The sequence below is a fragment of the Rhopilema esculentum genome, chromosome 9 (genome assembly GCF_057945365.1).
Source record: "Rhopilema esculentum isolate cy_ngs chromosome 9, ASM5794536v1, whole genome shotgun sequence".
In the NCBI taxonomy this organism is placed as follows: domain Eukaryota; kingdom Metazoa; phylum Cnidaria; class Scyphozoa; order Rhizostomeae; family Rhizostomatidae; genus Rhopilema; species Rhopilema esculentum.
The window spans coordinates 870,058-895,600 of record NC_142823.1 but is presented as its reverse complement, the minus strand read 5'-3'; the positions used below and the strand labels follow the sequence as shown (position 1 = coordinate 895,600).

General features: G+C 38.9%; 3 protein-coding genes across 13 annotated transcripts in view; 2 read left to right on the top strand and 1 right to left on the bottom strand.

Moving 5' to 3' along the window:
- Positions 1 to 7,151, top strand: part of LOC135689067 (uncharacterized) — a 31,043-nt gene extending 23,892 nt beyond the window's left edge. For 5 of the 10 annotated variants that reach the window (XM_065206183.2, XM_065206176.2, XM_065206173.2 and 2 more), the window contains one exon: positions 5,153 to 7,151. In XM_065206183.2, the coding sequence (XP_065062255.2) occupies positions 5,221 to 6,222 (1,002 nt within the window). In that variant the 5' untranslated portion in view covers positions 5,153 to 5,220 and the 3' untranslated portion in view covers positions 6,223 to 7,151. Of the gene's footprint in view, positions 1 to 3; positions 2,346 to 2,878; positions 2,956 to 5,152 lie in introns of those variants that run through there. The other 5 variants (XM_065206182.2, XM_065206181.2, XM_065206180.2 and 2 more) reach the window with 3 other exon arrangements.
- Positions 7,152 to 8,613: 1,462 nt separating this feature from the next.
- LOC135689065 (microfibril-associated glycoprotein 4) lies at positions 8,614 to 15,526 on the bottom strand. Of its 2 annotated transcripts, XM_065206171.2 has the most exons (4): positions 13,639 to 15,526; positions 11,582 to 11,900; positions 10,750 to 10,849; positions 8,614 to 9,292 (listed from the first exon to the last, which is right to left on the bottom strand). In XM_065206171.2, the coding sequence occupies exons 1-4, from the start codon at positions 13,662 to 13,664 to the stop codon at positions 8,658 to 8,660; spliced, it is 1,080 nt and encodes a 359-aa protein (XP_065062243.2). In that variant the 5' UTR covers positions 13,665 to 15,526; the 3' UTR covers positions 8,614 to 8,657. The 2 variants fall into 2 exon arrangements, with proteins under 2 accessions (XP_065062243.2, XP_065062242.2); XM_065206170.2 differs by lacking the exon at positions 13,639 to 15,526 and having other exon boundaries at positions 11,582 to 13,396.
- Positions 15,523 to 24,339, top strand: LOC148959525 (uncharacterized). The gene is made up of 2 exons (XM_089110149.1): positions 15,523 to 17,219; positions 17,706 to 24,339. The coding sequence occupies exons 1-2, from the start codon at positions 15,983 to 15,985 to the stop codon at positions 21,491 to 21,493; spliced, it is 5,025 nt and encodes a 1,674-aa protein (XP_088966275.1). The 5' UTR covers positions 15,523 to 15,982; the 3' UTR covers positions 21,494 to 24,339.
- Positions 24,340 to 25,543: the final 1,204 nt, after the last annotated feature.

Sequence of the window (25,543 nt, the reverse complement as noted above, 5' to 3'; positions counted from 1 at the left end):
AGAGTCGTGTTAGTATTTGTGTATTCACACGGTGTTTGTTTAATCGTGGCTATTTGAGCTTAGCGATAGCACGTCACATCGTATGGATATCGTGTTCTGCCACGGATACCTTGAGAGATTTCCTTCTTAATTTAGCTCTTCCATGACAAAGAACAGACCCATAGCCGTTAAAAACTTCCAAATACAAGAGCAAGCTACATGCACTCACACTACCGCCTCATAATCTGTAACAGAAATAGTCTCTTTTAATGTGATTCCTCAGTTCAATTTCCACTGGCTCGTTTACGTGTGTACTTAGATAAATTATTCTTTTATGTTTTCTTACCCTTTTTTATCTTTGCTTCGTAAACGGTATTTTAAGTAAGAGGTGTTGTCGCCAAGATGGCGAAAGCGTGACAAGAATTGGACAGTTCCTAAGTTTAATGAATTTTGTTGACCAGCTAGAAATCTGTTCCATGGCATAACCAAGATGATTTTCTTATCTGAGGCAAAATGATGACGTGAAAGACATAAAGGCGTGTCGTTAGACATTGGTGCATGAAAAAGAGGATCTTTGAAAGCCCTTGTTCTCGTTCCACGCTACTACGAAACCCATGTACCCATCTACTGTCCACATTTTGTTAAGAACACCGAACTGATTCAAAATATCCATTTCAAAGTACGGTGATTTTAAATTGTTGTTATCATCGTGAGAAGATTAGGGTATCAATTTTTAAAGCTTTCGGCAGGTTTGCCTTATCAAACCATCGTTTCGGCGCATTAGGACTAAGCTTTGGCCGTCAATGTTCTTTTATAGATATATTACACATCCCACACACAATCGCCTCGTGAGATGCAGTCTTTTGTGTTACTAAAGTTAGAAACCCAGCTTTTCCTTACATCCAATTCAATTGAAGCAAAGGCAGAGGCAAGGCTATGTAGAAAGGGAGGAACAACTCAGTGACTAATGGCACTGACTTCAGATTCAAGGGTCCGTGCTTCGAGCCTATGGCTTGACGAAACTTTCATTCAGAAAGAGGACATTCAACAGCTCACTGTAATTCCAGGCGTAAGAATCACGAAATGAGGTCACTTCGAGAAGAAGGACCAGCTTGATAAGCTCTGCTTTTCAGTGTCCTTAAAACTATCTTCGGATGCTATGTAGCAAATACGAAAATTCAAATGCAAAAATCATGAGTCAAACTGACGGCCACTTGCATCTAGCTCCAAAAGTATACTAGGGGTTTGCAAGGGATGTACAGAAAGACGCAGGGAGGGAATCTAGTCATACGCCCCCCGGCGGTATTAAGAGGGGGACAAAAATTCTAACTCTATTGTTTAAGATAACTTACCTCGTAAATTTAAGATAGAAATAGAATAAATAGCTGAAATCACAATTATGCTCATTTTTGCCCACATGAGAAATTGGATCTTGTGAAGCAGACAGGGTGTGATTTTAGTAATTTAAGGGGCAGGGGGATACAGAACCATATCTATGACCAGCATACGTATGACGCAGACAAAAGCAGGAGACTCGACCGAGCATGTTAAATTGAGAACAGGGTGTGATCATGCCCCCATTTTCTTTACTTAGTCCCAAAAATCTGCCAGTGGTTCAATGTTTCACTAGTCCAAAACTGCAGTACAACTGCACGACTTTATTTTAACATTGAATCGTTTGTACAAAACATTGATCCAGCAGGAATTTCGATTAATTGAAATAAGATCCGAATCAATGACAATTTCCTCCAATGCTCTTGACTGCCAAAAACAAACACCGTAGTGAAATGCAAACAAGAATTGAATGAACGATCAAGAGAAGGCGATAGGACGATTCTTTTCGATTTAGTTTTAGATAAACAGCCTATTACTGTTACTTTGAAAGTTAAGTCTTTCCAGTCGTATATGATCAATGCAGCGTTGGTGTGTTGATTAACCCAGCTTAGGCGCTTTTGTTTTTAAGATTGCAGACATTCGTTCCCACACGGATGCTCTCTGTGTAGCCAAATCACAAGTTCTTATACCTATACGAAATCAGAGCGGTACCTTATGGAAATCCTTCGTAGATCGTCTGTTTTCGGCTAGAGACTTTTGCCAAGGAGCTCTAAGGAGAATTCAGAGCCGGATTTATTAGCTGATGAAATTAGAAAGGTACTAGGAAATCTTAAATGTAGCTGCATTTAAGAAAAGTAATTCATCCTGTTGTCCATGCAACACCAATGAATAGACAGTGTTTTTGTTATAACATTGATCTATGAACCGTTGTCTCTCATCCAACAAAGTATATCGAATGCAGTTATTGGTGGCAAAGGTGCGTGAATAATGGTGATGAAGGGACATCTTTCATGGTGGCACGGTTTTACCAGGTAATTTATATAAATGTAACAGAGTGGATTGTGTGAGCTCTGACGTGACGTGTGCTGTTACCAGTGGCGTAACGGACTAGAGTTGTCTTTAGCTTAAAAACTAAAGGGCCCTCAAAAAGCCTTTTCTTTAATGCCGGTATTTTAAATGTGGTGAATGAGTACAGGGCCTGCACGATACTTCTGTCTTATAATTTTAGGCCCCGACTGCCTTCATTACGCCACTAGCTGCTACACTCCTTTCTGGCAGGCGAAGTGTAGTAAAACAGTATGGATTGTGTTCCAATTCAAATTTCCAGTACATGCTCATTTTATTCGAAAGGCAGATTAAGAGTTGGTTTATAAGTTTATTATTTTTTGCCCTTCAATTCCAGAAGTTCATCTTCAGCTTCTCAAAAGCTCATCTCTTTCCAAGTAGAGGCCATTGAATTTAATCTTAGTTCTACCCTAAAAAACCAAGATAAAATCAGTAATCCCCTACCAAATTTAAAATCTTTCATTGGCACATATAAGGGAGTTAGATAATTCTCTTTCAGATGATGTGGTCAAACTTCGAGGGGTGTGTATTTTTCTCGGGATCAACTCTTCTCTGAGAAGTACCTTTATGTGCAGGGTACGCCATTAAATATTTCGCTCGGTATGAACTCATAAAGAGTGATATGATTTATAAATTGACCACAAACTTATCAATTGTAGAGTTTCTTTGGAGGGGAGGGGGGGGGCAGTACAATCTTTCTCTTCAATGAAAGTCCTTGTGCATCTATCTATATTGCTGTAATACCGTGTCCGTTTCGTTTCCTGGATTAATTTCTAGTCTTTTTAAGTCTCTCAAGGTTGTTTAGTATCCTAGCGCAACCTTTCCTTGCATGGCAGAACCAAGGAAGATATAGGGCGTGTAAATATCCCCTTTTTTGTCAAATCACAGTCTACGCTCTTTGTTATAAGAACCAATAAACTGAAGTTCAGACTGGCTGTTTTTGATTTGTCCAAAACTTTTGGATGGAAGCAGTGAAACTGTTAGGGTAGAAGCAGTGAAATTGCTGGTCTAGTATGCATTGTATAGATGGAGGCTATGTTATTCAACACCTTCAAGAAAATGCAATATTAGAAGGGTAAAGAAAGGCAGTGAAGAATTTCTGCGATGAGCTTGCACCAAGTACAAAACATTTGTTAGATGCAAGAAGCTTTGCTTTACAGCTCGTACGTCACGATTATAACCAGGATTATTGCAGTACTTTTCCTACTCACTTCCTAACGATTTTGCGATGTCAGTTCATTCAAATGGGTGAATTGCCAGGCCTAAAAATGCCCAGGGTGCACCTCTGTTTTTATTCCATACTTTCTATATTTCCAGCACTTTATTCTCAAAAATATCGAATGTAGCAATCCAGAGGTAAGGTGCTACATGTTCAAGCAGTTCGCAAGTTTTCTGGACAAAGAGCTTATCAAACAGAGATGGCGATATATGTCTTATCATTTATTTATCTCTGTGTCATATTTAACTTTGTTTTGATTATAGATAAGTATTTGGTAACTAAGGTAACAATTAGATTGTTCTTTTAACTGATAGGGGTTTGACGAACACTTTTTTGGTAGTTCGTCAATATTCGAGTGATATGCAATATGTTACAAAACGGTGATTGGAAAAGCTCCGTTATGATTCCTTGAGATTCTACCCTCATTGTATTTCCATGCAGCCATAAAGCAACTTTGCATGGTTCTTTATTAATTAAAAAATATAAAGGCCGCTGTTTCATCTAGGAAGTTACTTCAATTGGACAGATTTTGCCTGAAATTGCCTATCAAGTTATTATTAGAGCTTTTGACACTCCTCAGAAGAAAAGCAACGTCTAGGCTCATCTTTGCCCTTAAGTAAACCAACTTAGCATTTTTAGCATGAGCATGATAGGGCACATACCAGACTCTTGAACCTAATGTTGTGCTTGCTGCCAAATCATTCCGATAGATTGATTTTCCAACAGGTGGAAATAGAGCAAAAGATATTTCTTGAGAAGAACTTAGAGCGAAAAAGTTTACTGGGTTTCTTCACAATTGAAATAGAGTCGACTGTCAAAGTTTAAATGCTTTGTTTTGATGTAACAGCTATAAGATTAAAACGCAAGACTGTGAATATTTCAGTTATGTAAATTTGGATTTACATTGTCATGTAGGACGATGCCCTTAAGCTGCGGTTGGATGAAATATCTCCCGATATGCGGCTCGAGTTATCATCATATCGTCCAGTACATCATCATTCAACCCCAGGGGCGTGGCTAGTGGAGGTTTCAGGGGCAGTGAGGCATCCTGCAAGCGAAGAGAACAGATAATTTTTGCGACCACGCCCTCTAGATTAGCTTGAAATACATTTCAGTATATTCCTTGCAGTCATTGTTTGCAATCGTTTGCAACATTTTGCTATTTTTAAGGCATGCTTTTATTGCGTTTGATTAATTCAAGTCTTAAAATGGAATTCGTTGCTTTATGTGGCACCATAGACCCCGGTTTATTTCTTGGAAATTAAGCAATGCTGTAAAAGGATTTATCACACTATTCCTTTCTTCTGTTTCTATTTTTTCTTTATTTTTATTCTCTTAAAAACACCTTTTTAAGGCTGAAGCCCTTCTGGCGCCGCCCAAGTGTTGGGTGACCCATGTTGTTGGGTGGAATGTCGGATCGTTCGACAGGACTTTAATCAGACTGGGCAGCGAAAGATTTGATTCGTTAGCACTATCATTAGAAAGTATCATTTTCAGCTTTACCTAAAATGTGACTTAATTCTAATGACTCACTAATGTTTAATATTTTGATAGGAAACAGATTGTCGACTAACTCACTGTTTGGAGTAAATCTTTTCCACGATGAAACAAACTGACGAACAATGCCAATTCGTAAAGATATGTTTCTAAGGAAGTCCAAGAGTAAAACGGAGTTGTTCGTATTGCTGCCAAACAAACCAAAGGACATCATGAGCCCAACGAACCGACAGTCAGGTCGGACAATTACCATCGAGAACGGTATAGGGCAGTGTTTGGAGAAGTCGAGGGAGAATGAGCAGCCAACTAAAGGAGACAGAGGTGGAACGGGTGGTTTTAAAGACGATTTATCGGATCTGATTTTTGTCGAATCTCATGACAAATGTTTACGGGATTTTGGCAGCAGCAAAGAATACGATATTATGCATCTGCATAGAAAATATGAGAAACTACGCGAATACAACTTACAAACAAAAGTTTCCGATGCTGAATTTCGCAGTGATAGGAGTTGGACGAGTTTGGACACCTGTCAGCGAAGTCCGAGAAGATCAGCGTCGGCGGAAAGAAAGTCGGTCAGATTTGAAGACGACCTCTCCAATAGTCTCAGCAATAAAGCACGGATAATTTTACCAATTTCAGCGAAAGGAGAGGATTTAAATCATAACACGGTTGAATGTAAAGCAAACAGTAGGATTCCGGTTTTGGAAAAGAGAGAACCGACTTCACCGGTGCAATGCTGTAAGACTGGAATAAGACGTGATTATTTGGAGTCACCAACGGATTTGCGAGAGTCCGGGTCTTGTGAAGAGGCACCGGAGCCCCGTGGCATACTTTCCAAGACATTGTCCGAAAACCCTTTTAACATCAAGAGGTCAGATATTTTCGTACCCGAGACCAATTTTAGGTGTCATGAATGTGAAAAGATGTTTAAGTATCAAAGTAACCTGAAGAGTCACGTGATGACGGTACACGGAGGAGCTTTATACAGGTCGGGAAGCCAGAAATGTTTGCGATCGATGGATGACTTGTTGATCTGTGACGTGTGCTCCGTGGTCTTCAAATACTCCGTGAATTTAAGAGCCCATAAGGCTGGACATTCAAGAAATAAGTTGAACGCAACAATTTAAGGGGTTAATTGGACAATTAAAGGAGAATCCTGAATAAACGCCTCCCCGCTGAATAATTTTTCAAAAAAGTCAACCCACGATATCCTTATACCCACAACGTTCTATTTTATAAATATGACGCAACTAAGTATATAAGTTCCTAATTGCATATTACACAACAGGGCGTTGAGACGTGGGGTAGTCAGAAAAATACCTCTGGCCTCAAGCTTTACTGGGGGTCTAGACCTGGCTCAAAACCCCCCTGATTTCATCACAGATCAAAATAAATGTAAATCTGTCGTCTTTAGGAAACCGATTATTTTTCAGCCATCTCAGCTTTTCTGCTAGGGAAGCTTCTGCTTTGTAAGAATCGTGTTCCTTACAGAAGGAGAGGGCTTTTGCTGGCATCCCATTACCAGCCCTTTTGGCCATTACCAGATGGTCGAATGCCTAATTTATTGCTTAAATATACCTAAGCCCTAACTCCATTAATAACAGAGTTTAGACCATGGCATACCTACTAGGCGAAGAGGGCTAAAGCTACAATAATTTTAACAATTTGAAAACTAAACATGTTGGAACATCGAAGGAGTCGCGTGGAATGAAAGACACAGCAGACATTTATAGCTTTGTTGTGCTCAACTTCGAAGTTGAAATGGCCTAGATTTGAAATAGACCTACCCGTCGGAAAATACACGTTAATATTATAGACTGTAAATAGAGTGTATATATCTTGGTAGCGAGTTACATTTCTTGTCTTTTTGGACTAAAAAGCAATATCTTATCATATGAAAGGCTTAACTATCATGTAAATAGCTTAAAGTGGATTAAAATAGCCATTTCTTTTAAAATTATACGAAATGGATTTACTCAACTGTGCGCTGTTTTACTATTGCAAATATGTGATGACTTTGTACATCTTCTGCGTCACATGAATAAAAGATTAATGATTTCTTGGTATTGATTTTCATCATGCTTCCTCGATTAAAGATGGTTGACAGACTTATCGGCATCAGCGTTCCTCTTTCAAAGTGCAGGAATCGTGACATCTTCTTTAAAGGGAATCTCTCTTTGTCAGGGCAGAAAACAAGCACTCGACCCGTGCTGAAATGTGAAGTCCCCTGAAGCATAAAACCTGATGAGCTGCACATTATGTAAGGGATGGTTGAGTAGTGGGGCTGCACTGTAACCAGGACGACTATTTTTCCATGTTTGGGAGACTGAACACCCTCAGGGCCCCTTCTGGCGTTGGGCCTGGTCCACAATTTTACAAGGCGAATGGGCAAAAACACAAAAAAATTATCTAGCAACGATTTGCATTAATAGGCCTACTATTTGAAAGAGAGAGTTCGGAAACACGACGAAACGACGAATCAAACGTGCGATGCTACCCTTTTACGTCCCTTCAATTAATCTAAGTAATAACAACGTGATGCACAAAAATACTTATATCGAGCCGATGTTGCAATCATATTGCGATGAAATAATTGCCAGGTGATATTTGCATAATGAAGATCCTACGATAAACTCATTTTGGAACTTGTTTTCTCTTCTTTTGAACACTTCTTAGCCACGCTTGCAATATCATGTGCACCATGTTGAGTTTGTGATTTTTACATAAAGTTTGAAATCTTCTCAGAATCTTGCCTAGGGGAGGCGCCAAGAAATTCAAAGTGGGGGGGGGGGGGCTTGAGTTGATATTTTTTGTTAGATAAAAAACCATTATTTGAAAAACGCACTTGTCCAGAAGATGTTTCAAGAAGGTTTGCATCAAGTACTGCCATTCCTGTATGAAGCAACATCATTGCTAGCAACGATTCCAGCAACATGATGCTCAGCTGAAAGATCATTCAGTGGCCTCAGATGATCTGAGTCAGATCACATGGTTGATCTGAAAACATATCTCAGATCAACCATGGGCCAAGAACAGCTGAGCAATTTGGCACTACTTGGCATCGAGAGGAAATTTTGAAACGAAGTTTTGAAAAGTGACATGAAGGCGATGATTGATGCATTTGGACATAGAAAAGGGTCGGGACGCACATTTCTTTTGACTGTAGTCGAATTCAAAAGTTAATAGTAGTATTTTAAGTGATATTAAGTAAAATATTGGAACATATTATGCATTGCTGCCCTCATCTATGAAAAACCTAGATCAAACTTTTAGATCTGAACAGTAGACATTATAGAAGAATCGATAAGGATAGCATGCCCCCCCCCCCCCCCCCAAACATGTCTCTGATTGGTTTGCTCTGCTCTCAACTGACTATTTTTACTTTAGATATTTCGGTGAAAAAGAATTCATAATTTAAATATTCTTATGTCAAAGTTCCTTATCACCAACAAGCTCATAAATATATGCATGCCTCTGTACTCGGGCAAAAATCCTACCGCCCCCCCCCCCCCCCCCTGTAAAAACTCTGCCGTACGCTTATGGCTAACACCTATGGATCTCGTTACAAATAACCTACTTTCATTTCTGAAAAAAAGATTCCGCTATATGAGCTTGTTGCATACCAGGTCATCTTTTCAGCAACTGCCCGACTCTTTGGAGAATACACCCCATTTAAATTAGAAACACCGCAACTACTATACCACCATGCCCCCGAGCTCGTCTTGGCACAGTGGAATGATGCCAAGTCGTTATCTCTATCTTTCGTTGAGAATTTCACTCCATTGTGCTGAGAAAGCGAGTCGCCCGCGGTACCTGAGTACCCCGAGACTCTTATCCTATATTGGTTCTCTTCATTTTCGATTTCAAACGTGCTATAGCTTGCGTAGGAAGTAAAATACCATTGCCTAAGTTCAACTCGAAGGATTGCACCTTTACCTGGCCGTGCCAAGTGGTGCAGTCTTTCCAGCCCCAGCCAGTAATTGCCTTGTGGATCACCAAATCCATTCTTGTATTCTTCCCAGTCACGGTAGAAATCAACATTATCGTTCGCTCTGCGTTGAAATACGATCCAAACACGGCCTAGGGTTGCCATATCACATCTTGCTCTGTATGCTCCTAAGCCTTGAAGATACAATGGATACGCCCTGCTTTCTCGCATTCCCCTGTTGTATGCGTCCTGACAGCTGGAATATATTACTGCAAAAGAAATTATTATGTTAGGATTATTATGTGACGATTGTCAGTATTTTTTATCAAAAATGAAGCGTAAAAATGTCATATTAATGAGGCATACTTGTAATTTTGTATTGCAAACTGTGAAATTCTATCTAGGTTTCCTTGACTTGACCCAATGAATTGAAGATCAATGTTTAATTATGTACAAAACCTGTTCACAGAATATACAACTATTAATGAATTGAAATGAAAAATAGGCGATTGCAAAGGATTGTGCTACGTTTCAAAATGGGACCACAGGGAAAGGCTTCCTTATGATGAGTATCTGTTAGATCCGATCTGGACCATGCCCAGCGCTTACACAGGATCCGGTCCAGGTCAAGGTCGGATCCATACAGGATCACCTCTAAGGTGACCCCAAAGGTGTTCGGATAGCGCATCTAAAAGTATACGGATCAACCAGTTCCCGTGTAAACGCAAGACCTATCCGTTCTCTTGCGTCGGATCGACTCCCGTGTAAACAAGTCGGATCGACTCCCGTGTAAACAAGTCGGATCGACTCCCGTGTAAACAAGTCGGATCGACTCCCGTGTAAACAAGTCGGATCGACTCCCGTGTAAACAAGTCGGATCGACTCCCGTGTAAACAAGTCGGATAGACTCCCGTGTAAACGGATCGACTCCCGTGTAAACAAGTCGGATCGACTCCCGTGTAAACAAGTCGGATCGACTCCCGTGTAAACAAGTCGGATCGACTCCCGTGTAAACAAGTCGGATCGACTCCCGTGTAAACAAGTCGGATCGACTCCCGTGTAAACAAGGCGGATCGACTCCCGTGTAAACGGATCGACTCCGGTGTAAACAAGTCGGATCGACTCCCGTGTAAACGGATCGACTCCAGCGATTAACAGGGGAACAAGTATCAGTTGCTTTCCAGTCTTTCTGCCTAAGTCACTTTGTGCATTATTTCATTTTGACATTCTTGCGAAGTAATTTTGAGAGTTTCTCGAAAGAGTAGCCCATAGTCTGATTTTACTTCCCAATTAGCTAGCTGGATAGCCAAGCGACAAGGTACAGCTAGAAAGGGCTTCTACCATTAGTTAACCTGGTGGGATTGAAACTCTTTAAATGACCTTTTGATGAAAATTTCAAACCTAAAGGCAACTAAAACGTTTCATTCGCCGCTACGCTCAAATAACTGGATATTAGAGCTATTTCTCAACTTCTTTTACTCATTGAATACCAAAACCGGAAACTATAGCCCTGAATATTGAACGGATCAGCCTAATGGTGCTCTCTGGTGTTTTCATCAAGTCACTCTTTTCGCAACAGCTGCACACATGGCATGCCAATGTAAGTGACAATCTTATAGGCTGAATGAAAGTGAAAATGGAGCAATGTGAGTGGGCAAAATTACAAATGACAACATGGTATGAAGGTTTTTAAAATTTTAATGAAAAGTTAGATAAAACCCTTTACCATCTGGACGAGGATGACATTTATAACCAGGACAGGCGCACGTTGCTCTGCATGTCATACTGACCGGGCATGGCTGTGTAATTCGGCAGAGATCTCCAATCTGCAAGAAAGATTGTCATCAATGTAGTCTTCTTAAGCGACTTACTTTTGTGCCATATACAATGGCCATGCATCAGTAATTTGACCCAGACAAATAGAAATCTTGGTTATTTTTTCTGAAGCAAATTATAAGGGTGATTTCTGTGATAATGAAGAATTTAGGATGATCTTATCATAGTCCACTCTCGCTATATCGGACTTGCAAAAAGGGGGCTTCATTTTTAAAAAGTAAAATATAAACAGTGGCGGTTTCAAAGGGGGTCCAGAAGGGGGCCATGGCCCCAGGTCCCGTGCATATGGTAGGCAAAAGGGGCCCCACAGCTAAGAAAAAAGAGAGAAATTGTAAAGAACAAGGGCCACGCAGATATTTTTGGCCCCGCAGTCCCTAAAACCGCTGCTGAATATAAACCAAGGGAATTTTTTTCTTTTTAAAGCTTTGAGCCTTTCCATCAATTTGCAACGATAGTCAATTGTCATGAAGTCTCAATTTTCGCTTTTCTTTGAAAACAAACAATGGCATGAAATGACATCGACCTAAAAGCTGCTGACAAGTTTTTTAAAGATCCTTGCACGACAGCATCCATTGCATATATATGTTAATGGCCGGCCTAATATCGTACAGCATGAAAATACCAAGTACAGCCTTATTCTCCCCGCGTAAAGTAAACAGTAACCGTAAAGCATGTCGGTTGTGCAAAAGCCTTTAACTGAATGAGCATGTTGAATTACTTACATTCTTTTCTCCGGGATCTGTTGTTCTGTATGTCCAGTTAGAAGACGGTGACATTATCCTGTTATCACCTGGGTCTTCTGCCGATTTGTCGTGAAGCTTACAGTTAACCCCGGCTGAATCGGTTGTGGTGATTGAACGACAATGAGGGTGACGAACGCATTCGAACATGCATTCTTGGACGAGCAAGTCTTCAAATGTTTTCACAACTCGTCCAAATAATTCAAAACTTTCTCTTACGATGCTGAAATTTCCGAAGCTGTAGCACGGTAGTCGCAGAATATATCCTTGCGTATCTCGACAGCAAAACCACATGATCAGGCTAAAATGTGAATGAAATTCTATGACCAAGGACGTCAAAAGCATTTAAAACATCGCAGGGCAACTCATTATGCTAGTAATACATTCGAAGGGCAGGCGAGAGGTTGTCAGGGGTCCTAGGTAAATCTGAAAGAAGAGGCTTCCCTGCGAGCGAAGCAAGCAGAACATTTTGCAACCACGCCCTTTTCATTAGTATAAAATACATTTCAGAAAAATTTTTTTACAGTCATTTAAAACATTTAAAATCCTTGCAGTCGTTTAAAACATTTTACTCTTCTAATGCATGCTTTTGATTAATTCCTGTCTTAAAATGGAATTAATTTTATGGTTTTAATACTACCATAACATTTCCTTGTGTCTATGACCTTTTAAACCTCGCAAATTTAAAATGAAATGATAGAGATTGTGCAAAAGAGAGATTGCAACTCCCTGATAATTTCGAGTTCATGGTGGATTATGGAGTCTTTAGTCAAACATTGGCAAAATCAACAGCATTTCAAGAACAACAAGAAAACGGTTTATCCATTTAGTTTTCTGTGGTTCGTTTAAAAGCCCTGTTAAAATTCTTCAAAAAATCTCAGTTTGCTCGCGTTTGCTTACATCTACCAACAAAGAACACACGCCTTTAAAGCCATTTTAAGCAGGAATTTTGAGAAAATTCTTTTGTTTTATATAAACTTAATTACTCTTAGTTACAAATGCCGATCTGGCACAATTTGATGGTAGAAAAACACAATTTCATGATATAAAAACGCAAGTCTATAACAATGGCTCCCCCAACTGGGTATCGAAAGCCCGCAAATTGAAAACCAGATATGAAATCAGTCATAACGATACCACTGCTGCGATAAAATCTAAGGTTAGAAGCCATTTTGCGAGTGAAATAATGAACAAGCTTAAAATGCACGTTGTACTAAACAAGAAATTATGTACATATGCTCGAGTTAAAACGGTTTTCAAATTCGAATCCTATCTTGACATTGTCAAAGACTTTAACAAAAGACGGTGCCTTTCACGGTCAAGACTAAGCGCTCATAATCTAGAAGTAGAAACTGGCCGTTTTGGAAAAAAACCCTATCCCTAGAGAAGAACGACATTGCAGTTTCTGCTTAGCGACAGGTTTAAGGGTTTTAGGAGATGAATTTCATTTACTTATGGTATGTCCAGAATTCGCTGATAAAAGGTGCTATCTCTTAAATGAACTCCAACGAACAGCCCCTAATTTAGAGCAGCTAACAAGTTGGAATCAATTTATCTGGATATTAAGTCATGAAGACTTAAAATGTCTCAATTTAGTTGCCACATTTCTATACAAATGCTTTGAAACAAGATTGAAAGAACAGTAAAACAATACTGATTCCCAAGATGTTCAAACCCCGGATTCTAATTATTAGTTGATTATATAGATTTTTCGCTGTAAAATAGCTTTTTGATATTGCGTATATTTGATTTTCTCGTGCTTTCATAATTAACAAATTGTACTATTTAAAATTGAGTTGATATCAGCTTTTGACAAGTTGTTGTAGAGGTAATTCTATTGACTTTTACTGTTATTTCTATGTTGTAATTAGGTTAGAGGCCATCTTGGCCCAGGTACCTTTTTAATAAATAACATAAAAACACAATTCACAATTCGGAAAACTCAATTCTGTAATAGCAAAATGTAAGTGAAAAATTTACAAATAAGAAGGCACCTTTAATGCTTCGAGGGAAGATAAATAAATCGAAGAACAACTCACATCCGAATAAAGACATTCAACTTCATTTTGTCTTTTTTGGCACTGATTTTCAGTTTGCTACAGCGCCACTTGAGACTTTCCTCCTGGGGATTCTGCTCTCCCAATGGTGCATGCAGGTCAATCTTCTTTGCTCATCTTTTATTACCTTCATATGCATAAATTATTAACGAAAAGTTCTTTTTAATCAACCTTTTACTCAGAATAAAGTGCATACACAATAACAAATAAAACATGTTTATATAAAAGGCTTTAAAAATTAAAATTACCGTGCTTACAATTAGCCATTTCATCACTAACAACGTTGTTATAATTTTCAAAGTCACTAGGCCGATTCTTCATAAAATTTGTAAACTTCTGATAAACATCTGTAAGCAAAATAATTGAGTCAGTCTTATCTTATTCATTAAACAAATTTGTAGCTTGTTGACAATGTTGACAATCTTGCTGTGGCTTTACAACACCCTCAGCTGTCCTGGAGCTTCATTCTACCTAAATTAAACCACACAGTAAAATGAACTAATCTGCAAAAAGAAAATTTGACCTTATTTTTTCTTTAGGCAACTGAACCAACATAGCAGCTCTCTCCATACAGTTGAAAAAATCTATACCTTTAGAAACCTTACTTTAAATTGTCCTTGAAATCGTCGGGCTGTTTTACTTTTCCCTGTACTAGTTGAATGTCATAAGTTTTCTATGCCGTTCTAGTTTCTATTGTATATACATGACTAGGTGAACTAATCTTTTAACTTAGCGTCTGGCGACGCAAACTCGTTACCAGATCATTTAGTCAAGCAACATATCTACTAGCGGCCCATGAGGGAATCTTTTGATGACGAAAAATTCGAAACTTCAATCCATTAACGCAAAACGCTATAAAATGATGAAAAACTTCTCTTTTTGTCAAGAATAAGCGAGACTGTCATCACTTGGAATGCTACAAATGAAGCGACTAGAAACACTGTTTACGATGTAATTTCTATATAACAAACATGGAAGTTATTTTGACAATCTAAGCAAGTGCTTAATACTCATTCTGACTACAGAATGTGGTTATATATCGGTAACTGATTGATTTTTCCGATTTGGATTCAAAATATATTTCCAGGAAGTCACGTGATCGATGACGTCAAAAGTTACCTTGAACGTACATACAGGGAAAGGAAATACAATAGTTTGATTAATTAAAAGGTTCGTAAAGCTTGGTTTGCCCTTGGTTTATTTCGGCAGCAATACATAAGGTGGTACGAATGAATAGAAGTCATGGAAAGTTTGATATCCTGTCTGAGTTGTTGATCAAGGATCAAGGGAGAGAGTTTCGCAAGATGTGCCAAAAGTGCCAAAAGAGCAGGAGTGACGTGGGGGGAGGGATGGGCTCAGGTGCTCAGCCCCTTGTTAATATTCAGAGAATTTTAGATGAGAATTTTAGAGGGCTTGATTCTATCTCTAAAACAAGCCAGTATATGTCTAGTTGACAAATTCGTTACTTGGTATTGTCAATTAATTCTTTAAGATGCTCTCGCTTTTCCATGAATGAGTATCTCCTACCATCCTTTTGGAGTAGGCGAATAGTTTGAATAATTTCATATACACAGCAGAGAATCTTTAACACAAATGCAAGAACATTGGGTGTGACCATGGGCTTGACCATGGGTATGACTTCTAGAAGTTGCCTCAGACCACACCTCTGCAAGAGTGCTGATGGAAAGGTTAACATTCTTTATTGACATAGATCTTTAAAGAGAGGGGCAGATGTTTTTGTAAAATAATAAAAATTGATAATGATAACATCGCGAACAAAACAATTCATTCTTTATGAAACCATGCAAAAAGGCAAGAACCTCAAGTCAGAAAACTAAAAAAACGGTGTAATACCAACCCCAGTCTAACGGCACTGTTCGGGTTTTCACGTAAATTTTCATTGCGTAGTCGATTAAGGTTTGGTTTAGTGTAATTAAGCCTTAAAATGTATCTTGTGACTTGGTGACGCAGCTTTTCTGTTTACCATATTTTCTAATTGCTTCGATTATAATAATTACACTTTCGTTTGAGCCAACTGACGTAAATTGAATAGAGCATCGTCATTGGTAGTTTATTTTGGATTAATTAGTTTACAGTATATATATAGAACGTTGAGATTTTATTATTGCGTGCGTGCAACTGGGGGTGGTTGTGCGAACCCAGCTGTGATTTGCTGAATAATATGACATGTGAAAAGCTCAAATGACTTTTTCTTCAGTGTTTTCTCTGGAATACAAAGTTTAAAAAGAATCAGCAAGATAGATCCTGAGAGGTCTAAAAATCTGGTCCACCGAGCCGGATGCATTTGTGTTTCAGTGAATGAACTATGGATGAACTGAAGAAGAAGAGAAACATCAGAGGAGGACATAGAGCTTTTGCAACGCAGTTGATCAGACAGATTGAAGATAGTCTGGAAGATCAATTGAAGTTGAAGCAGCTTGAGATACAGCTAGATGAGAAATTTGAAGTCTTAGGAAAATTGGATGACGAAATTTTGGGTCTTGTAAGCGAAATTGATGAAGATGGTTTGGGATGCTCACAAGAAATTTCTGAGGCTGGAGAGATGAAGGAAAAAATAAATCTAGCGCTGCTCAAGTTGAAGAGTTTAGTGAAGAATGAGAAGCAGTTGGAATCGCAGAAGCCTAATTTAACAAAACATGGCTCAGAAGAATCAGTTTATTCTGTAGAAAGTTCAGCGTCGTCAGCAACTCGTAAAGTTCGTGCGAAGCTACCGAAGTTGGAACTGAAAAAATTTAGTGGCCGCCCCCAAGATTGGCAGGAGTTCTGGGATAGTTATAAAAGTGCGGTTTACGAAAACGAAGAGATTTCAAAGATTGACAAGTTTTCGTATTTGAAGCACTATTTGGAAGAACCTGCGAAAAAAGTAATTGCTGGACTTGCTTTGACTGAAAAAAATTATGACATAGCTGTCGATTTGCTTGAACAGAGATTCGCGCGACCAACGACGATAAAAAGGGCACATATCAACGAGCTTCTGAATTTAGATGCGGTTTTCAATGAAAAACACGTTAAGAAGATGCGAGAACTTTATGATACTATTGAGACACACCATCGTGGATTGAAAGCCCTAGGGGTCGACGAAACATCATACTCGAACATAGTTGTACCTGTTTTAATGGACAAGGTTCCAGAGGCTGTTCGCCTGAACATGATTCGAGGAAGTAAGAATCACCAAGAATGGGATATGGAAGAAATGCTTGTGGCTTTTCGAGAAGAATTGGAGATTCGTGAACAGCATGTTTCGATTTCAATGGCTTTGGGAAATGGGACCGTTTCTGGTAGGACGTCATCAGAACGGCGCAGTGAGATGAAACCGAGGTTTCCTGGTCGAACAACAACAGCGAGTGCGTTGTTTACGAAACAAGATGGTGGATTTGCGAGAAGAAAGTTCTGTGTATTTTGTAAAGAAGATCATGAAGAAGCCGATTGTCACAACGTCAGGAACAAGGAAGAAAGGAAGGATCTTGTTTTTAAATATGGACGTTGTCTTTTGTGTTTAAAAAAGGGACACAGAGCTTACCAGTGTCATTCGAAGGAAAAATGTAAGTTGTGTAACAAACGACACCATGTTGCAATTTGTAATGTTGTTGGTAGTCAGCCTAGTGCTAACCAAGCTCGTGTCAAGACTGCTGATACTACCGTTACCACTTCTTGTGTAAGTAATATAGATTCTGGGGGGAGAGCAGTCTTGCAAACCGCCAAGGCCATAGTTACAGGTAGCATAAGGAATGTTAAGGCACGTGTTCTTTTTGACTCAGGTAGTCAGAGGAGTTTTGTAACACGAAGTATGGTAGAAAAACTTGGTTTGAACCCCATTAAGCAAGTGCGCTTAGGTATAAAGACATTTGGATCTCAAAATATGGACGAGAAGATAAGAGATGTGGTCGAGTTAGAGTTGAAAGGAGTTGAAAGTGGAGGGAAAGTGAAAATACAGGCCTTTGTTGTTAATGAAGTTTCAGAAATACGCAATGAACATGTTGAAATATTGAAGTATGGTTATAAGCATCTTACTAACTTGTGGTTTTCAGATGTTTGTAGGCACGAAGATTCCCTTATTATAGACATTTTAGTTGGAAGCGATTGGCTTTGGACGCTTCAAGATGGTCGTATAATACGAGGGGAGCCAGGAGAGCCTGTTGCCATTCATACTAAGATTGGATGGGTTGTGTCAGGGACAATAAAGGGTAAGTTAACTGATTTGGCAGAATCTTGTTCTTCAAATTTGGTTGTAAATGGTAATGGTATAACAGTTAATTTGATGCACCAGAATAAGGAACAGGAATTAGAACAAGACATTAAAAAACTGTGGTATCTTGAGACTTTAGGAATTAAAAGGCAAGATAAGGTGCATGAAGAATTTTTGGATAATATAGAGTTTAAAGGAGATAGATACTCAGTTTGTTTGCCTTGGAAAATGGGGCACAAGCCCCTTTCTACTAATTATACTCTTAGTCTCAACAGATTGAAGGGGCAGTTGAAAAAGCTCAAGGAGAAGCCTGCAATAATGGAAACTTATGATGGTATTATAAAGCAACAAGAAAAGGATAGAATCATTGAAGAGGTTACAAGTCTTGAGCCAAGTGAGAAGCTTAGTTATCTGCCACACCATGCCGTTGTACGAAATGATGCAGAAACAACAAAGGTAAGAATAGTATATGATGCCTCTGCAAAAGATAGGAAGTCAGGTACCTCTCTAAATGAGTGTTTACATGTTGGACCACCATTAAATCCACTTTTGTTTGATATCATGATAAGATTCAGAGAAAATAAGATTGCAATAACATCTGATATCGAAAAGGCATTTTTGAATATTGAAGTGGATAAAAAGGATAGAGATTGCTTGAGGTTCTTATGGGTTGATAGTTCTTGTGATAGTGAACCAAGCATTAAAGTTTACCGCTTTAATCGTGTTGTTTTCGGAGTAAATAGTTCTCCTTTTTTGTTGAATGCTGTTGTAAGACATCATTTAAGCACTTATGAAACAGCTGATCCAGAGTTCTCAGCAAAATTGTCTAGAAGTTTCTATGTAGATGACCTAGTGTTAGGATGTTATGATGTAGAAAGTGGTAAAGAACTCTACAATAAGGCAAAGAAAAGAATGTTAGAGGCAGGATTTAACTTAAGGAAATGGAAGAGTAATGATCCACAACTTGCTCAATATTTTAAGGTTATGGAAGAAACTGGGAAACATCCTGCAGATGGAGGGGGTGAATGTAGCTATGTAAAGGAAATGCTAGGGGAAGAAATTTCAGACACTAAGAGTAAAGTTTTGGGAATAACATGGGATATGTTGAAGGATAATTTGGAATTTGAGTTGACAAAAATAGAGAGCAGTGTTCCAAATTCACCTGTTACTAAGAGAACCATATTAAGCATGATTTCCAAACTTTTTGACCCTTTAGGACTTGTGAGTCCAATTATTGTAAGTGCAAAGGTTTTGTTTCAGGAATTATGCACCTTGAAGTTAGGATGGGATGATGAAGTACCAGTAGAAATGCTCAATAAATGGAATAAATTTGTATGTGATTTAAGTTCAGTGGGTGTTATTTCCTTACCAAGATGTCTATATGAAAAAAGTACAGATAAGGTAAATAAGTGTTATTTACATGGGTTTGCAGATGCCAGTAAGAAGGCTTACTGTGCAATGGTTTATTTAGTATATGAGACTGATACTGGAATGCATTCAAGATTGATTTGTGCTAAGACAAGGGTTGCTCCGCTTAAGGAATTAAGCATTCCAAGGTTAGAACTTATGTCAGGTCGTATTTTATCTACACTTATGGAGACTGTGTATAATGCGTTAAGCCCACAAATTAGAATAGACGGTTGTAGGTACTGGTTAGACAGTAAGACAGCATTATACTGGATAAATAATCAAGGTGAATGGAGGCAATTTGTACAACATAGGGTCAATGAGATTCTGAAAATTTCTAAAAAGGAAGACTGGGGACATTGTATTGGAGTTTGTAATCCAGCAGATTTGGGTTCAAGGGGAGTCTCTGCAACAATTTTAAGAGATAGCAGACTTTGGTGGGAAGGTCCTCATTGGTTGTCCATGGGGAAGGAATATTGGCCTAAAAGTTTCACTCTTGAGGATTCACCAGAGATTATGGAGGAAAAAAGGAAAACTGTAAATGTTACAGCAGTAATAGAACAAAACAGACTAAGTGTGACTGAAATAATAGAGGTGGATAAATTTAGCTCTTTGAAGAAATTATTGAGGGTTACAGCAAGAGTGATCCGTTTCGTCACTAACTTAAGGTCTGCAAGGGAAGGTAAGATGTTGAAATTAGGGGAATTAGACTCGGAGGAAGTTTCAAGGGCAGAAAGGATTTGGATTAAGGGCTCACAAATTGACCTTAAGAAACAACCAGGGTATAATGAGATTGCATTGAAATTGGGACTTTTCGAAGAAGATAGCATTTTAAAGTGCAAGGGCCGCTTGGAAAACTCAGATTTAGCACTAGAAACTAAGTTTCCGATTATTCTACCGAATAATAATTGGTTTACGCGTTTGGTTATTGAGAATTGCCACGAAAGGGTAATGCATGAAGGTCTGAAAGCAACGCTCACGGAATATAGGTCTAGTTTTTGGACAACAAAAGGAAGGCAGTATGTAAAAAAGATATTGAGGGATTGCAGAAAGTGCAAAAAGGTACAAGGTAAATCGTACGGTGTACCATCAGTCGCACCTTTACCTGAATTTCGTGTCAAGGAAGTACCACCATTTACCTACATAGGTATAGATTTTGCTGGACCATTGTTTTATAAAAGCAAAATAGGTAAGATGGAAAAATGCTATATTGCGCTTTACACCTGTGCTACATCAAGGGCAATACATCTTGACCTCGTTGAAGATATGTCAGGACCGACCTTTATAAGGAGTCTTAGGCGTTTTACGCCTTCGTTGATTAATTCAGACAACGCTAAAACTTTCAAGTTTACTAATAAGTTTCTAGATAAGCTGGGAAATAGTCGTGAAGTTTCATCATATTTGGTTGAAAAGAAAATAACATGGCGTTTCAACTTGGAAAGAAGTCCCTGGTGGGGAGGTTATTTTGAGAAATTGGTCGGAAGTGTAAAGAGGTGTTTAAGAAAGGTGCTTGGAAATGCCAAGCTAACATTTGATGAGTTGCATACCGTGCTGTTAGAAGTTGAGGCGACACTTAATTCGCGCCCCTTAACGTATATTTATGATGAAGTTGAAGTTTACCCACTTACTCCGTTTCATCTTATGTACGGTCATAGATTGTCGCAATTAGCTGATGATTTAGGTATCAACGATTTAGAACTAGAGGAGAGTTCATCAGCATACTCTAAGCGATTTTGCTATTTAATCAAAAAATTAAGTCACTTTGCAGGACGCTGGAGAAGGGAATATTTAACAGAACTCAGGGAATTTCATAGAAATAACAGAAATGGAGAAATAATTGTGTCCGTCGGGGATATAGTATTGGTGCAAGAGGAACACGTCAAAAGAAATTCATGGAAAATGGGAAAAATCGTGGAACTTTTGCAAGGGAAAGACGGTGTTGTCCGGGGTGCAAAGGTAAAAGTATGTGGTAGTGGTAAGTCAGAAATTTTATCTCGACCTTTGCAAAAACTTTTTCCTTTTGAACTTGCAAGAATGAACGAAATCGCAGGAAAAAGTACGGACATCGAGAGGAAAGAGAACGAAGTACGGGAACAGAATGCTTGTGAATTTTCACCTATTCCAATTTGTCCTAATCGCGTCGTAGAACCCCAGCGTAGGAAATCTAAACGCGCAGCAGGTCAGGATTCGCAGTGGAAAACCCGTTTGATGCTTGACTCTTAACGAGTCAAGGAGGGGAGTGTGTTCGGGTTTTCACGTAAATTTTCATTGCGTAGTCGATTAAGGTTTGGTTTAGTGTAATTAAGCCTTAAAATGTATCTTGTGACTTGGTGACGCAGCTTTTCTGTTTACCATATTTTCTAATTGCTTCGATTATAATAATTACACTTTCGTTTGAGCCAACTGACGTAAATTGAATAGAGCATCGTCATTGGTAGTTTATTTTGGATTAATTAGTTTACAGTATATATATAGAACGTTGAGATTTTATTATTGCGTGCGTGCAACTGGGGGTGGTTGTGCGAACCCAGCTGTGATTTGCTGAATAATATGACATGTGAAAAGCTCAAATGACTTTTTCTTCAGTGTTTTCTCTGGAATACAAAGTTTAAAAAGAATCAGCAAGATAGATCCTGAGAGGTCTAAAAAGGCACTGGGCACCGTCACTCGATCTTGTTCCGTTAGGAGACCGGGGATACAGTTTGTTGTCAATGAGGTGCCAAACTAAAAAGGGGGGTGTCCATATCTATACTTTTTATATGCAAAAAATAGTAAAACATCTGTATAATTTGAAAAAAAACACTGATAATGTATGAAAATTTGAAAGGATAGTGAAAAAACACAGTGAATATATGCACATAAACTGGGCAGAGGGCTGCTCAAAGCTTTCAGAAGTGACGAGTACTCCATTTATGCGGGGAAAGTGTCACCGAATCCGGATCCAGATCATTTTCGGTAGTTTTCGTAGTCGAAGATATTGTACCAAGTTTAGAATAACAAAGGCTGCCTTGACATTTCATGCAGCTCGAATACTAAACTTCCAAAAAGTTTTGCTGTCTTCAAGTGGCGGAGAAAGAGACACGAGAGAAATTGACGTATAAAGAGGACGAAGCGTAAAGCGTATTTGCACATGCAGAACACGATTATATGACAAATTGCTTTTTGTGAAGTCTGGAACGAATTCTCTACTTCTTTTATTCTGTAATGCGGGAAAATGCTGCCTAAATCGTAAGCCAACCAGGATCCCATTCCCTATTCAACGATTCAGTGGAAAAATCATTTCGCCTTTTCGTTAATAAGGGTATATTAAATAAGAGCTAATGCAAACAAACTCGTGTTAACTTTGTTGGAGCAAGCTTCGTACTTGGTTTATAATTATACACACAGCTTATACAATGGAATATTTTCTTAAATTAAGTGAATTGACAATGATCTTAGTGCTACGGGTCAGCTCAGGACAGTAATATATGTGCTTTGGCCAACAGATGAGATAATTCCAGATCTTTAACATTCTTGTGGGAGAAGAGACCGCCATTCCGCTGTCAACCGGAGAACAATAACGGTTTTGTCAATCTCAGGTCCATGTGGCTCCTCGAAAGGCATTGGTGCTGGTGTAAGTTAAGTGCCTCATGATCTAACCCAGGGTTGTCCAACCTTATATCAAGAAGGGCCACTTTCAGAATAACGCAGTAACTGGGGGGCCGCTTATATGTTTATCAAACAAAATCAAACACATAACAAAGTCATTTTGCTGAGCTCCGGAAAAAACGGTTGTCCGTGATAATTCGCAATTGCGTTTACCAAGTTCACTATCTCTCCCTCTTCCCCGCTTTTGAGAAACATGGCTTGTATCAATCTTGAACTTTTTAAACAAGCGCGGCGTGTTCATGGTTTGGGCACAACATAGAGGGTTGGGATCCCTTAGTTGAACTGGAAGTCGTCAAGTGTATGTGCGCGTAAATAATATGAAATAATAATATCGTAAATGATTTGAATCAGTTTCTCTCTTACAACCTGAATAAATACAATGCAGTTCTTTATCAACTTCGACCCAAGCACGGGCCATATCGGACAACATCACGGGCCACGCGTTGGACAAGCCTGATCTAACCTAACCATCTTCGGCTTTGAAAAACGTCAAAGATACCAGAAAAGAGACTAATATAAGCAATGCCGGGAAGAAAGAAGATTGCCGTATTGAAGAACTAGAAACGAAAACATTTTTTGGCGAAACGGAACTTGAAAATGGGTTTGAAAAAGCAAACATTTCACAACATACTAACTTTAAGCCTTTAGTCTGACACTCCTCAGAGTATAAAACGTCAGATAAGGTTCCGAAAGAACAAGATGTAAAATGTATACCCAGTTGTGGATCGAAATAGGCCAATCAGAAAAACGCAAGCACAAGACCGGCATAGTTGACCAATCAGTGCCGCGTGCCCAAAGAAAAATCACCACTGGAGTCTAAGAGAGAAAACGAACTTCTTCTGTCTACACAATATTGCCAGTATGTTGTGAAATGTTTGCCTTTTGAAGTAGAATTGTCATAAACTTCACCTAACTTTTATTATAAGGTAAAAAATAAATATCCAGTATTGAAATAACTATCACAGAAAAGCAGCACGGGTGCAGACAGGCCCGCCGCGAGTCTTTCTGGGGCCTGGACACTGATTTGTCCTGAGACTGGATCGAGCTTCTACTGTGACTCGAGTAGCGCCATCCGAGAAGAGGGCCCTAAGGGCAGCCCATGTTTTCAAGCAATGTTTTCAGCTGCTCCGGCCCTTTTCTTTTTCAGCACTAAGACACACAGCATTGCAGCTCTCGCATATTCATATTATTCAAGTATTGATTTTGAGAAATAGCTTCCTGATTTTGTTTTGAGGCCCTCCTCATTTTGAAATTGAGCAGGTTTGAAACTTAGGTGTTTAAGGACAACAGGAAGCTTGACCCAGTTATTTTATAGATCAGTAGGCCTGAGTCAAGAAGAAAGTCGAGTCCCGTAACTACGTAATTAATATTGTGATTGTTATTGTTATTTTAGGAAATCTTTGACCTACTACGTAATGACACTACTCTAGAGTCTCTAATAGAAGGGGGGAGGTAAAAGAGGGGGGTGTTCATTCCGGTCAATTTTCAATAGAAGGGGGTGCTAATAGAAGGGGGTCGTCATAGTTCATGTCGACCAGTTTTCAATAGAAGAGGGTGCTAATAGAAGGGGGTGTTCATGTCGGCAATCCTTTTTTTAAAATCGCAGTACCTTTTAGAATATACTGTCAAAATTGGTTTCATTTTTTGCATAGTTTTAGAGAAAATTGCAATCATACAAAGATGAATCAAACTTACAGCTTTTAACTTCCAAGCCAAAAATAAACTAATAATGAAAATCAAATGACTTGATTTGTAAAATCTAATAGAAGGGGGTGCTAATAAGCGACGGGGGGAGGGCAAATTCTTCTGAAATTAATACACGGGGGGCCGGTCTATTAGAGACACTAGAGTTAACCATAGATGTGAATTATGACCTATTGACCTCTCATTTCGATTGGGAAGAAATCTCCAAACTCTTTTGTGAAACTCTTCTGTGAAACTCTTCTTTGAAACTCTTCAAATGGATGAACTGTAACACAGAATAACTTGCAACACTATTCTGTCACTGCAACCACCTTTCGCAAGCAAATAACATAGGCACTATTTACAGTCTGACAAAGTGTGGGGCATTCTCATCCAACGAAAATGTTCGTTTGTTCGTCAAAGAAATAATAAAACATGGGTCAGTGTTGAGGCCAGCCAGTGAATGACTTGAATACATAAACGGAAAGGAGAGTATTCAAGCTGCTTCTTCAATAAAATTTAGATCTTCATAGCTGTAATAAGAGATTTGTCAAAACTGTCGGCCTTGACCTCAAAATGTACATTCTAATCAAAAAACCAATTAATTGCAAAATTTAATAAACTGTCCGATCGACTTTTTCCTTTACTTGGCAAATTGCAAAGACCAAAAATAGACGCTTTTTCTTAAATTATATTTCAAAGCAAGCAATCAACTTGAAAGCATGCAAATAATTTTTTTGAGGAAGAAAAGTTGGACTAGTAGCCAAAGGGAGGTATATTCACTGGCTGAACCATTTTGCATCTGTGCAAAAGAGACATCATGAGTGACATCATAAGTGGCATTTGCCATTGAGACCATGGGAGAAAGGCTTCTCAAAAATTAGGATCTTTGAGCAAGGAGTAAATGCAACGTAGGTAACGGAGGTCTCACTAAACGATTGC

Coding starts and splice junctions, on each gene's coding strand:
- LOC135689065 (XM_065206170.2), bottom strand. CDS start 11,944: ATGCTTTTGACGTCCTTGGTCATAGAATTTCATTCACATTTTAGCCTG. Junction 10,850..11,581: donor CAGATCCCGGAGAAAAGAAT/GTAAGTAATTCA, acceptor TCTTTCTTGCAG/ATTGGAGATCTCTGCCGAAT. Junction 9,293..10,749: donor ATGTCATCCTCGTCCAGATG/GTAAAGGGTTTT, acceptor TTTCTTTTGCAG/TAATATATTCCAGCTGTCAG.
- LOC148959525 (XM_089110149.1), top strand. CDS start 15,983: ATGGATGAACTGAAGAAGAAGAGAAACATCAGAGGAGGACATAGAGCT. Junction 17,220..17,705: donor GTGTCATTCGAAGGAAAAAT/GTAAGTTGTGTA, acceptor TGTGGTTTTCAG/ATGTTTGTAGGCACGAAGAT.